This window comes from Periophthalmus magnuspinnatus, chromosome 17 (genome assembly GCF_009829125.3).
Source record: "Periophthalmus magnuspinnatus isolate fPerMag1 chromosome 17, fPerMag1.2.pri, whole genome shotgun sequence".
NCBI lineage: Eukaryota > Metazoa > Chordata > Actinopteri > Gobiiformes > Gobiidae > Periophthalmus > Periophthalmus magnuspinnatus.
The window spans coordinates 6,692,388-6,704,689 of record NC_047142.1 but is presented as its reverse complement, the minus strand read 5'-3'; the positions used below and the strand labels follow the sequence as shown (position 1 = coordinate 6,704,689).

Genomic DNA, 12,302 nt, shown 5'->3' with positions numbered 1-12,302 from the left:
TCTCTTATCTGATGTATTTCTTTTCTGTATGTACTAGGTCCCAGTCCAAACTAAGTACGTATTCCTTTCTTGATAAAGTATTAAAGCAGACAAGACTTATACAAATGGAATTTATTATGATGGTGAAGTAAAATGGGCAGTGATTTAAGGTAATCAGTGTGTTCATATCTTTTTTGCTGTTTTGTAGTGGACCTGATTGTACTTTGCTTCCTTTAGTGGACACAAGAGGGAGCAGTTATACAAATGTAGTTCAAATTAGTTATTCGTTATGTTATAGATCAAACCAAACCCAACCAGCTCTCTCATTTAAAGGCAGGCATAAAGGATTACAGACATTTCCTCCCCATGTTGTTTTTTTTATCTGCACGTTATATCAATGCTCCAATACTACAAGATAAGTATTTTATATATAAATAAATACTTCTGACAAGATAATGCAAAGGAATATTTTTGAAAAGCCCAAACTAGTTTAGCACTGACTAAAATCAAGGAAAATAATGAGGCTTGTAGGCTCCAATCTCAGATGTTTGATCAGTAAATATCAGCAGTTAAACAACCGCCTTGCCCAAGGCCAAAAACTTAAAAAAAAAAACAACAAAAACTTTAAGTTAAATGTTGTTTTAGCCCACTGTACTTTAGGCCTATTTGCGTTAATTGGCAAAGGTACTTATTGGATTTCAGGCTCAAGCTAAAGATGTGAAGACTTCAATCAGTGAGCATAAAGGTGGCTGCAGAGCTTTTAAGTGCACAAGAAATCCCTCAAGCTCAGACTCCATTATAATGTAATATAAATAACAAGCATGGCCTATGTTAGTAATAAGATAAATGTCATGAATAGGAGCATTGAAATAGTGTTGTAGCTCATCTTGGTGGGCAGATGTTAACATTAAGCCCTGCAAGCAGAGGGGAGAGTAGAGACGGACGGCTAATATGCATAATCCTACCTCCTGATGTTTCTATCAAGAGGCACAGAATGTGATGTTCATTATACAATGAAAGGTTTACAAGGCAGTGAGCAGGATCTTCCCCCAGGTTCCTCCCTAAGCTCAGTTCTTGAGTTGTATTTGTAGGGAATATGAAAGAGCACATAATAAGTCGGCCCACCCAGGCTCTTTTTGGTTATTAAGTCACAAGGACCTCAGCACAAAGAGGGTCATGTATTGTGTAAGTTATTTACAAAAAGACACTCATCCAAACAGGGGCTCACATATATGGGGAATGGGAGTGTTTCTTCCACAGAATGTACAGTGTAACGAGGGCCATGTCACCGGGAGCTGATTTCAATGGCATATGTAGGTATATATATGGAGACTTCTGTTAGAAGATTTGCATCAGTTTTGTGAATTAGCTTTTCACAATTCACAAAAGATCACATGATATATATTATAAGTCAAAATATGTATATTTTTATGGTAGAATTAAATTTTTTTTCTGAAAATGTGTAAAACCTCAGCATTATTTGTTCTCTTGAGCTTAAAGAGGCCAAGGTGTAAATGTGTTTAAGATAAATAAAATATTTACAAATGTAATAGATTCTCACTATAACAATATAGTAATATAATATGTTGTGGTAAAAATATAGGTCTATAAACTAAAAAAACGAAAAAGTTTGTGTATTCGGAAGTGCACACTATTTAGCTGTTTCCTTTTTGTTGTTTAGTTTGATGTCCCCACACAAAATAAATTATAGCATTGACATGTGTCTCAAGATCTTTCAGTTCACCTAAAATTGGCCAGAATCACTGAGGCTGCATGAAATCCATCCAAATGTGTGATCATCCACTGACAGGAGAGGCCATGCGGGACTTTTGTTTTCTTCTGTGCAACAGGTCATAGACAGACATATGGCCACACATACACACACATGTATACACACATGTATACACACATGTATACACACACGCACCCCCCCCCCCCCCCCACACACACACACACCCCTATTCACACAGACACAGACACACACACCCCCACACACACACACCCACACACACCCACATACACATATATACACAGACACACCTCCACATACACATATACACACACACGCACCCCCCCCCCCCCCCCCCCCCCCCCACACACACACACACACACACACACACTGTGGTGTTGTTGCTCCATTGCCCCTCGGTCACATCTCTCAGCTCTTATTTTGGCCTATTACCAAACGCAAACCAAAAACCTTGATAAACCTTGGCCGCACCCAGAACAATTCTAGGCAAAAAAAAAAAAAAATCACGTCAAGTGAAGTGGGCTCCCGCGCGTGTCGTCACCCGCAGTGGCCCCTCCCCCGCTCGTCTCCTCCGGCCAGCAGACGTATATAAACACAGTGACCCATCTACCCAGTAACATCACCGCCAGTGTTACGTGAAAGAGGGATGGGGCGGGCTCTCGGGAGCAGATTGTGGCTGATTTCTGAAGAAGAAAAAAAGCAGTGACAGCGGCAGAGCTTCGACTTCTCCTCCAGCAGCATTAGCCCGGATTCACCTGTTGTTCGTCCTTTCACGGTGAGTCTATCACTGAGATGCTGCACGCTGCATTTTAGTGGTAGCCTGCATAGCAATAGAGTGCAATATGCAATTCTTTACCTGCCTTATCTTTTTCTCCACTTCTGAAGAACTATCAAAGAAATAGGCCTATGACAAGCATTCACAATAAACCCAAATATCGAAACGAAATGATGCTTCTGACATTTGATAGAAAATAAATGATTGTCGCGCTCCGCTTCCTGCCTCGCCCGAGCTAAATGTTTATCATGTCGTCACGTTGCTCTGATTACGACCAAAAAAATGAGAAAACAGTATCTCTCTAGTCTTCATTTGTGTTAAATTGCATTGTGTGCGCAGTATATTCCAATTCTCGTCATTTCTAACCTTGTGAGACCAAACTTCAGTGTAGCAACAGGTGGCATGTTTTTTCCTCCCAGGCCGGAATCGAGGCGAGATTCAGTGAGACGTGGCGAAAAGTAGGGCGTCATTCAGCACCGAGGGACGCTGGACAGCTCCCACGGCCAGTTTTTCCCTCTATTGGCTCCAATTGTACTAATAGAATAAAAGGGAAAAAAATAGCAATTGCATAAAATGTACACTTATGCATTTAGTATGATATTGTGCATGTAGGAAGCTTTATACACCATTGTACTAACTCGAATGTAAAGATGTACATGGACAAGTGTATGTTTGTGGCGTCTACTCTTCTGGGGTTGTGGGGTCACTTCTTGGTCAAAACGTACCCCCTATAATCATCTTTCCACTTGTCTCCTGTTGAAGACCCTTCCCTCCTTGCTCCCTCGCTTCCTCTCTTCCTCTCTCTAAACTGTCCCCTTATTCCTATCCCATCCCCCCTCTTTCCACTGACTCCAGTCTTGTTGCATAGCTACCAGCTCATACTGGAGACGCAGGACAGCCATCTCTCTCCAGTCCAAATGTGACTTATTGGAAAGATAACACAAATTACCCAGATGACGGTTATACGTTTAAATTGTGTGTTTTTTCGCAGTCAAATTGAGCATAATTACAAATTGTGCACAGCTTATTGTGACAGCTTTTTGTTCATTGCATATGGTTTATTCTAAGTGCTGTGGCTGTGATCCGCGCTCTCTCACTCCCCTCCTCCTGCCATCTCCAGCTTTTGAGAGCATTTGAAAGGTTGGCATTACAACAACAAAGGAAGGATGGAATGTCAACATGCTTCACAGAAAAAAAAACACAGAGATGAGAACTGCGGGAAAATTTCAGTTCAGCTATACCCCACCTGGGATGCCTTAGTCAAACACCTGTATCACATCTGGAGACCCTCAGAAACTCCACACTCACATAACGGTGCAGGATGGTGAACCTAAATAATAACGCAAGGACGATGTTTTCTGCTTCACTTACAGACTGGATGCACTCGTGGCCCAAGAGGAGATATGTTGGTAGGGCTGAGTGGAAGACTAGTGATTTTGTTGTGATGCTGATCAAATAACAACAAATCCCAGTCTGCCTCTGAGCACAAACAGTTTTCATCAGTCTACGTGTGTTCACATCACGTCCTTCAATGTTGTGTGGCTCTTCAACTATGCTTAAAGATGCACTCAGTGAACTTTGGACTGGAGGGTCTCACAAGCTGTTATCCTTTATGTACATCAGGATCAATAATATTCATTACAAATATGATGTCAATGTCTACTGTACCTCTGTGTATATTTACTCTTTACTGAGACAAATAAACAAAAATAAATACATTCCAAAAACGTAAATTATTCTGATTTGGTTCATTTTTCTGCACATCAAATGTGTCAATACCTTTCAGATTGATTGACACTAAATTATATAGTGGGCAAAGTCACACTTAAAAACAGCCTATTTCCAGTCCCAAATTTTAACAAATGTCTGAAACATACAATGATACAAGGTCAAAAATATGATTTGTCAAGTCAAAAGGAGAAAATCATAAAGAAGAAATGGACTCACAGATGAGATGCCCTTCATAGGGAGACTGTCCAGGTTTAATGTCTGAGCGTGCAATAGTAATTTTCTTCTAATACTTGGTTCAGCTTTGAAAGACCAATGTTGTTCAAAGAGATATTCTTTCCCCTAATGTGGGTGTTGAAGAGGCTGAAGGTCTCTTTGTGAAAGGCAGGATAAACTTGTTGTGCACAGAAGCTTATGAATGGTAGTACATGACAATTATTTAATATCCAAATATAGTAGGGTTAATAAGGTTTCTATACAAAAGCAGAGATGCAGTGAATCACTCTGAATGTAGTGGTGGTGTAAGGGCCCCAGCGGGAAGATAAATAATTAGGAATCATACAAATGCTAACCATCTTCCAGTGTAGTTTCTGCGCCAATTTAGTTTGCAGTGACTATGAGCACAGCTACCCTTTTCTAATATTGAATTTATTTCTTTGCAAATAGACTTGGACAAATAAATAAGAAGGCTACTGTCAGTGAAAAGTCTGAGAGCGGGGTATACGCGCTCTAGACACTCCTGTCAGGGACATAAAAATCTGAGAAATAGAAGTCATAAAGATAAGTCAAATAAAAAGTCAGCTTTTAATAACACTTTGTGCTTAAGAGTTGATATGATATATAGTAATATACATACGCATACATGGCAAATGTAACTCAGCTATAGAAAAATAAAATGACAGATTTGAATTCAATCATTGGGATTTTGATAAATGCTGTGATTCTTAATTAGACATGCCTGATGACTGCTCTCATTCTCTGCTCCCTGTAAGTCTAAGATTGGCAGCCTGCAGCTTTTTCATATAAGACCACGGGCTGGTATGTGTTGCTAAGCAACACAAAAGAGTCAAGTGCATTTGTTTATTGGCCACCAAGACTCAAGATAGAGTTTCAAACTTCAGCTGAAGGTCCTTGTATTGTAATTTTATTAGTTTATTCATATGGTATATTTACATTGATTTCACTGGCTGCATTGTTTAATGTGTGAGGATAAGCCTATACATTGATCATCAGTAATATCACATAGAGAAATATACTAATTAGGCAGACTCACCAGAAAAGGCATTATAAAATACTATTTTGTATCACGATGGATCACAGTAACAAGTAGCAGGCACATGCTCTTCTCATCTGTGCTTCGGCTCACTGCATCAGAGCTATGTGATGACCTTGTAAGCAGAGCTCAATACACAGTCTCACATAGGCTAGTCGAGCCTTTTCTAATGTTGGGACAATATAAGCCTTGCCAAGAAGCAGATGGTTTTAAAGGCTGAAGATACAGATGCATGTGTAAAGGAAGAAGTACACAACAGGTGACAAATTGCACCAGACAGTGCAGGCCTAATATAATGGACGTATTCCCTCGTTGTTGTCACTGACTGGGCATCAGGCCTAGTGTTATGGTATGCCAACTGTTCTCCCATGTCTGAGTTGGCAGCCGTTACCAGCACCCGGCCCCTCAGTGTGACTGCAAGTGTTGTCACAAAGGGCAAAGATGGTGAGCGAACATGTCTGTCTCATACAAGGATAACCAGCATGATCATTAAAATAAAATCAGGCTGATGCTTTGACTGAAGCCAATGTGTTTTTGCAATTATATTGACCATAGATCTAGTTATTTCTCATTCAGCAAGCACTTAACTTTCTGTGACCCAGACCCATTCAGTTTCTATACTGTGCCAGTAGGTGTCACCATCTCCTTCCCCACTGAGATTACAATATGACCCACACATTTAGTAGTTCCTCAATTAAGCATGTGTATAAGCTTTTCTAAGCATTACTGGGAAAGCCAGACCAAACACACTTTAACAAATTTGAAAACTGCATGCAAGGTATTTATCAATTCAATTTTGATAGTTTGCTCATGTGAATAAAGTACCAGAAGTTGAAGTTGAAATTTAGTTATCAAGATTCTCAGTGTTGAATTATACCCACTTTAACAGTGCATTTTTACAAAAACCATCCATGTTTCATATTTTTGTCACTGACCGGGGCATTCAAGTGGCTCAGATCCAATTTAACTAACTTGTGTGAAGAAACACTAGCCTTTAAGACTTCTAGACAGAATTGTTTGGATTCACCAGCTTTAAGTGAGAAAAGTGTATAATTGTGTGCGTACTGTTAGTTTAAAGCTGATCACCAGAAGAATACACACAAAGCTAACATGAGACAAATCACTTGACAATAACTCAGAAACACACATTTTAAACATCTCTTTTTACAGACATAAAAATGTTTGGGATTATATTTACAAAATGAAACATGAGTCACAAATATTGAGGCCTCTATATGTCATTATATTACATTTATAAATTTTGGCAACAAATTCAATTCAAAAAGTTGGAAGCCAATTAAAACCTCATAAAATAGCATTAGCAAGAAGGACAAACACCAGCAAAGTAACCTTAGTACACATTGAAAATATTAAAGCAATTTAAGAAGTTGCCCTTTACATAAAATTAAGAAATGCAAGTAGGTGCTACATTGGTAAGATGGGACTGTTTTGTTTATGCTTACACAATTTAAATAATATTATATTTAACTTCATTGCATACATGACTTTTATATAACCAATTAAAGGACTAATAAATGACTCACAGAAAGCCATAGTTTATCCTACAGCACACACATATTTTTGGCTAAAATAAATATAACAGATATATAAAATTAACATTTGTTTGACAGTCTTACACACCTTTAAGTTTGAGATTTGACAGATGACGTTGAATCAAAATAAATGTCTGGCCCCATTCACTTGCTATACACAGCTGGTGTCAGACCTGATTTACATACATTAAGAGCTTAAGCTGGGTTGATTTGACAACTCAAAATAAATGGTCTTTCTTCTTGTCACGATTATAAAAAAGAAAGGGCTTTTAATCCATACAGGTGGCTCCTCATGAAATGTATTAACACTAAGATAGGTAACGACTGGTTAGGACCAATATTGTTCAGTTTTAGGTGGTCTTCACCAGGTCGTAGACGTGGATATGTACGTCATCATCATATTTGATGTAGTACACTGTAGGTTTGGCAGGAACTTGGTAGATCACCAAACCGGTCCTCTTCAGACCGTTATCTGTGACATACTCCACCTGTTTACCCACAAGGCTCTCTGGCTCCTCCCCAGGTTTCCTGTCTGCTGGAAGCAAATGCTTATTTTCTGTTAAAAAAAAAAAAAAAAAAAAGTTAACCGTGCCCCAAAGCTGACAATATCAATTACATTTGAGATACTGTTCCAGCTTTGTAGAATAGAGAAATGTAAAACCAAATTCAAAGTTAAGATGGACAATGTTCAAAACAGCTCCTCACACAGAATACACCGATGATGTAAGTTGCAAAAATATGAATATGCAATTGCTGTCAAGGTAAAATTTGACATACCGGATTCTGGTAGCACACGCAGATCTCCATCCTTGTAATCGTCCCAGAGTTGGTACATGTACAGCACTGGGTCCTTCTCATAGGTGATGTAATACCAGTGAGTCATGATAGGTGCTCTGGACAGAACCATTCCTCTCCATTCGTTCTTTTCACCATCCTCCTTCTCAAACAGATGCTCTACAGCGCGACCCACCAGCTCCTCTGCCCCAGGTGGTACCTTGATTTTATTGTTCACTATGGGAATGATGCCACAGATTTAGATAAATCCATAGTAACATCAGAACAGATGGCACACAAATCTAAATGAAAATACCTCTGGAAATATTATAAAATTTGACTCACCAACTTTTTCTGTAAGCACCTGCAGGTTTGATACACGTCCATCTTTAAACAACTCGATGCCATAGACACAGTCAAAGCCATCGTATTTCACCATGTAGAGAGAACTGTTGACTGTAAGCCGCTCAAGCACAGTGCCCTTCCACTTGGTCACGTTGCCCTTTTCTCTCCAGGTGTGTTGGATTCTGCGACCCAGGAGGTTGTCCGGGTCTGGGCTCAGAGTCGAAGCTGAGCTCTCACTCAGCTCGCCACTGCTACGCTTTCTAAAACAGTAGAAAATAAAATGACAAAAAGTTGCAAAAAATATCTGTATTCAAGTAACAAACTTGTGATATCATACATAGACATAGATAGTATTCAATAATGCCCAGAAACAGTCAAATTTGGTTACATATTCTTTATTTATCTGGCAGTTGCCAAGGTAATACTTATACACAGCTGTCAAAGCAAATGATTACTGTAATTGGAGTACTACACTGACTAATGCTTTTACTATTTGGATAATTATGACTTTGACGTTGTACTTCTGACTAAGAACTGGGTAGGAACTTACCTGGCCCGTTTTTTCGACATATTCCCATAAATTCACAGCGCTGGAAAAAAAAACAAAACATGCAAACAAGTGTTTATAATACATAAAGTCAAACCGTGAGAAGAGTAATGCGTGTTTAATAATCATAAAAAAATACCATAACCAATATGGAGTTTACAAATCCTGTCTTAGAAAGCAGTGGAAATAGCAAAATGTTCCTGTAACCGGATGTAAACAAATCGACGCGAGCTAACTTACATGCTAATGCTAAAGGCTACTGGCTAACATAGCCTACTCCAGGTTACACATTTATAGCTACAAATAACTATGCGGCCAATAAGTGTGTAACTCCAGACAGGGAGACAAGCTAATTTAAGACTGTTAACTTAAGTTCGACAAGCAATGTATAAAACACATATTTCACAACACAAACCTTACCAGATATGCACAAATATAAAAATGGTCACGGGCTTTTGGTCAGGGTCCGTTTTGACAGAAAAAAAACCCAAAGAATGTGGGTGCTGCATTTGAAGACATTAGCTAGCCGAACAAAAGAAAACGCATCGCCATGTAGACGCTTATTTTGTAGCAGGGTACATTTTACGTTCACGGGAGAATATTAGACTGACAAAAATAATAAATGCCTTTTCACATATATAAGGATCCGAGACCACCGGAATCAGCTGGTTATCCTACCTGATCAATTATTTCACATGTGTTTGTCTTTGCAGAGCAGATTCCATTACCAGAAGGCTGTGGACACGGAAATGAAGAGCCTTGGACTACAACTCCCAACAGCACCCTTAAGTCACAAAGCATGATGGGATATAAAGGTAGATTTTTTTTCCCCCTTTCATTTTCTAATTTTTCTCTTAATACATCTTTCAATACGCATTTCAGCTTCCATGATCAAAAGAGCAGATGATTTGATGGGATAGACGGCGACATTTTTGTTGTTTCGGGAGCTACAATAAATTGGGATACAACAAAAGACTAGGCCTGTATTAATTATATTTACTTTATAACTTGTTTTGTGTGATTGATAAGATACATATTAAATTGTGATCAAAATAGGGTATTCAAAATAATTAACTATGTGCATGGTCCTTTCTCGTGTGCCAGTTTCAACCACAAGATGTCACACTAAAGCCAGATCTACTCTGTCGGTCTCCAGTCAGTTTTCTGATGATGGACCGGACTGTGTGAGGAGAGTGATGCAGTACCTTTGGGTGCCTGTCTGTCAGGGTGAAAGCTTTGGTTTTATCTTGTGCCAGATCACCTGCTGCATGAATGATTCACCTGCGATGGGATGAAGCTAGTGTGGTGTGTACTGTGTCTCTCCAATATTCAGGTTTCAATTTAGGCTATTTATAGCAAATAGCCTACTCTTTGATTTGTTATTGACTAAAACAGGCTGCTTAACAACATAATGGTTGATCCCCTAAGATGTATGATGTTTTTCACTACTGTTTGTTTCCTATTGTAGGATTAAAAGCTTTGTTTCCAACAAGTTTGTCCTTTTGATTTGTTTAATTTTGCCAGTTTAACTTTAGGTTTGGGGAGACCAGATCAGCCAGACAAACCTCAACTATGCTTATGATATAACGTAATCACTTAATTTAATTGTTTGATTGGAGAGAAGGAAAGTGTTGCTTTTTATGGAATTTAAACACTTAGACTACAGATCGCTTCAATAAAAAGTGATGCACTGGTTGAAAAGCCCAGCATCCAAGGTTTCCTCCTCTTGTCCATGTTGTCACAGCAACAGAAACCTGCATGTTGAAGAGTATTAAAAGAATGGTTGGGCTCAAAATGCTGCTGTGCAGTTAATCAGTGCAAATTTGTCGCATTTACATGCCGGTTTGCTTTGCTCTAACTTGAATTAATCAGAATCTTTTCTTCTATATGAGTGTGATCTATGTCTCTGTATTTGTGCAGGTTTCTTTTACTCTATCATCTGAGAAGGTGAACCCACTGTGGCCCAGTCTCCAGGGATGTCATGAGAAATACTGCCTCCAAAAATAGAGATCTTCTTCCATACCCTGCCAGGTATCTATCCTGCATTACGGGACAAGAATCCGTGCATTAATTACACTCACAAGGAAAAGCACTGAGCTAAAAAAATCTGTTTTTGTGAAGTATTTAAGGGAGACCACAGAGGAGACTGATGATCAAAGTCAAGCCAAGGTTAGTGTGTGAGGTCCATTGATTAGATATCTCTATTATTAGCTACTCCCCTATGCAACCTGAACTATATAGCAGGTCGGAAGGGATGCTGCATCATAGCATAGATGTTGTACTACTGAAATGAGTAGAGCTGCTATTGCTAAAAGGCATACCTGTTTTAATGTTTTCTATGTGGCACCTGAGTTATAACTAAAATTAGCAGAAGGACCTCAAACATGTGGAACACTATATGCACAAAATGTTTCATGTTGCTTCAGTTTATCAGGACAAATTAACTTAACTAAAAAATAAAATGTTAAGATGAAAGTTGGCATCCCTAGGATTACAGTTCATGAATTGCCTAATAATGCAGTTGAGTTTTTTTCCGGTTACAGGCTCTTAATATTTTGATTGACCCTAAGTATTACCTTTGTCAGCGAATCTTGTATCCTGCAGGAAGTGAATAAAGCTTTGAAGTGAGAAGAGAGAGAGAGAGAGAGAGAGAGAGAGAGAGGGGTCAGATATGTCTTTAATGGATCAGAGAAATCCCTAGCCAACATCATTCTTGTTTTCTCTCATTAGAAAATAGAGACGAATATAGTGGAATATGCACTTACAATTATATTTTAATGTTATTGTCATGCTCAAGTGGTTTGGGCATTGTGAAGTATTCATTCAGTGTGGTAATAAGTAAATCCCTTTATTAATTGGGTTTTAGGAACGTGGAGCTGTTACAGTCACAGTTAATTGACCCGAAGAATGGAGTTGAGGATAATTTATACTTAACTATAATTACTGTAGCATAGAATCTCAAAAAGCTTCTAGTCTCTCTCTCGTCGCCCTATGGCTCATGCTCTTTTCACCCCAATTAACCAAGTGTGACCATATGGAGGAAATCTTTACTGTTCAGTGTATAGTTTAAAACATACAAGTCTATCTCCAGTACACTGTCTTTATGCTACATCTCTTTGTATTATATGGCAGTTGTTTATTTGCTTCATATATTATTGCTAAATGTATTCTACCTTCTTCTTGTGTATTTAGACTGCAACTCTGAGCCATAGACTCGGGACAGTGGCTAGTTAGTCACAGAACACATATTCACTTTCACAGTCACTCACTATTGGCAAAATCCAATCTTTTAATATGTCTTGGATGGTGAGCGGAATCCAGAAACCCTTACGAAAGCACAGAAGATCGAGAAAATAAAGACACACCATTGTCTATATATCATGCCACTGGTTCAGGTCTTTGCAATACATTAGCCAGAGGCATTTCTATCTTAGGTTATTCAGGGCTATGCAACTACAGTATAAGGTCACCAGCATACATATTAGTCAAAGAGACAGCTGCAGTTATGCTACTTTATGTGTATCTAATAATAGCAATAAAAATGGACATCATTTTGGATGTAATGGTCTGTTTTGGCT

General features: G+C 38.7%; 1 protein-coding gene across 2 annotated transcripts; it reads right to left on the bottom strand.

The window, feature by feature from the left end:
• Window positions 1-6,625: 6,625 nt before the first annotated feature.
• LOC117384940 (spindlin-Z-like) lies at window positions 6,626-9,500 on the bottom strand. Of its 2 annotated transcripts, none has more exons than XM_033982125.2 (5): window positions 9,403-9,500; window positions 8,728-8,767; window positions 8,178-8,437; window positions 7,836-8,069; window positions 6,626-7,614 (listed from the first exon to the last, which is right to left on the bottom strand). In XM_033982125.2, exons 2-5 carry the CDS (start codon window positions 8,745-8,747, stop codon window positions 7,409-7,411), a joined length of 720 nt encoding a protein of 239 aa, XP_033838016.1. In that variant the 5' UTR covers window positions 8,748-8,767; window positions 9,403-9,500; the 3' UTR covers window positions 6,626-7,408. The 2 variants fall into 2 exon arrangements, with proteins under 2 accessions (XP_033838016.1, XP_055084507.1); XM_055228532.1 differs by having other exon boundaries at window positions 9,145-9,445.
• Between the last annotated feature and the right edge of the window lie 2,802 nt (window positions 9,501-12,302).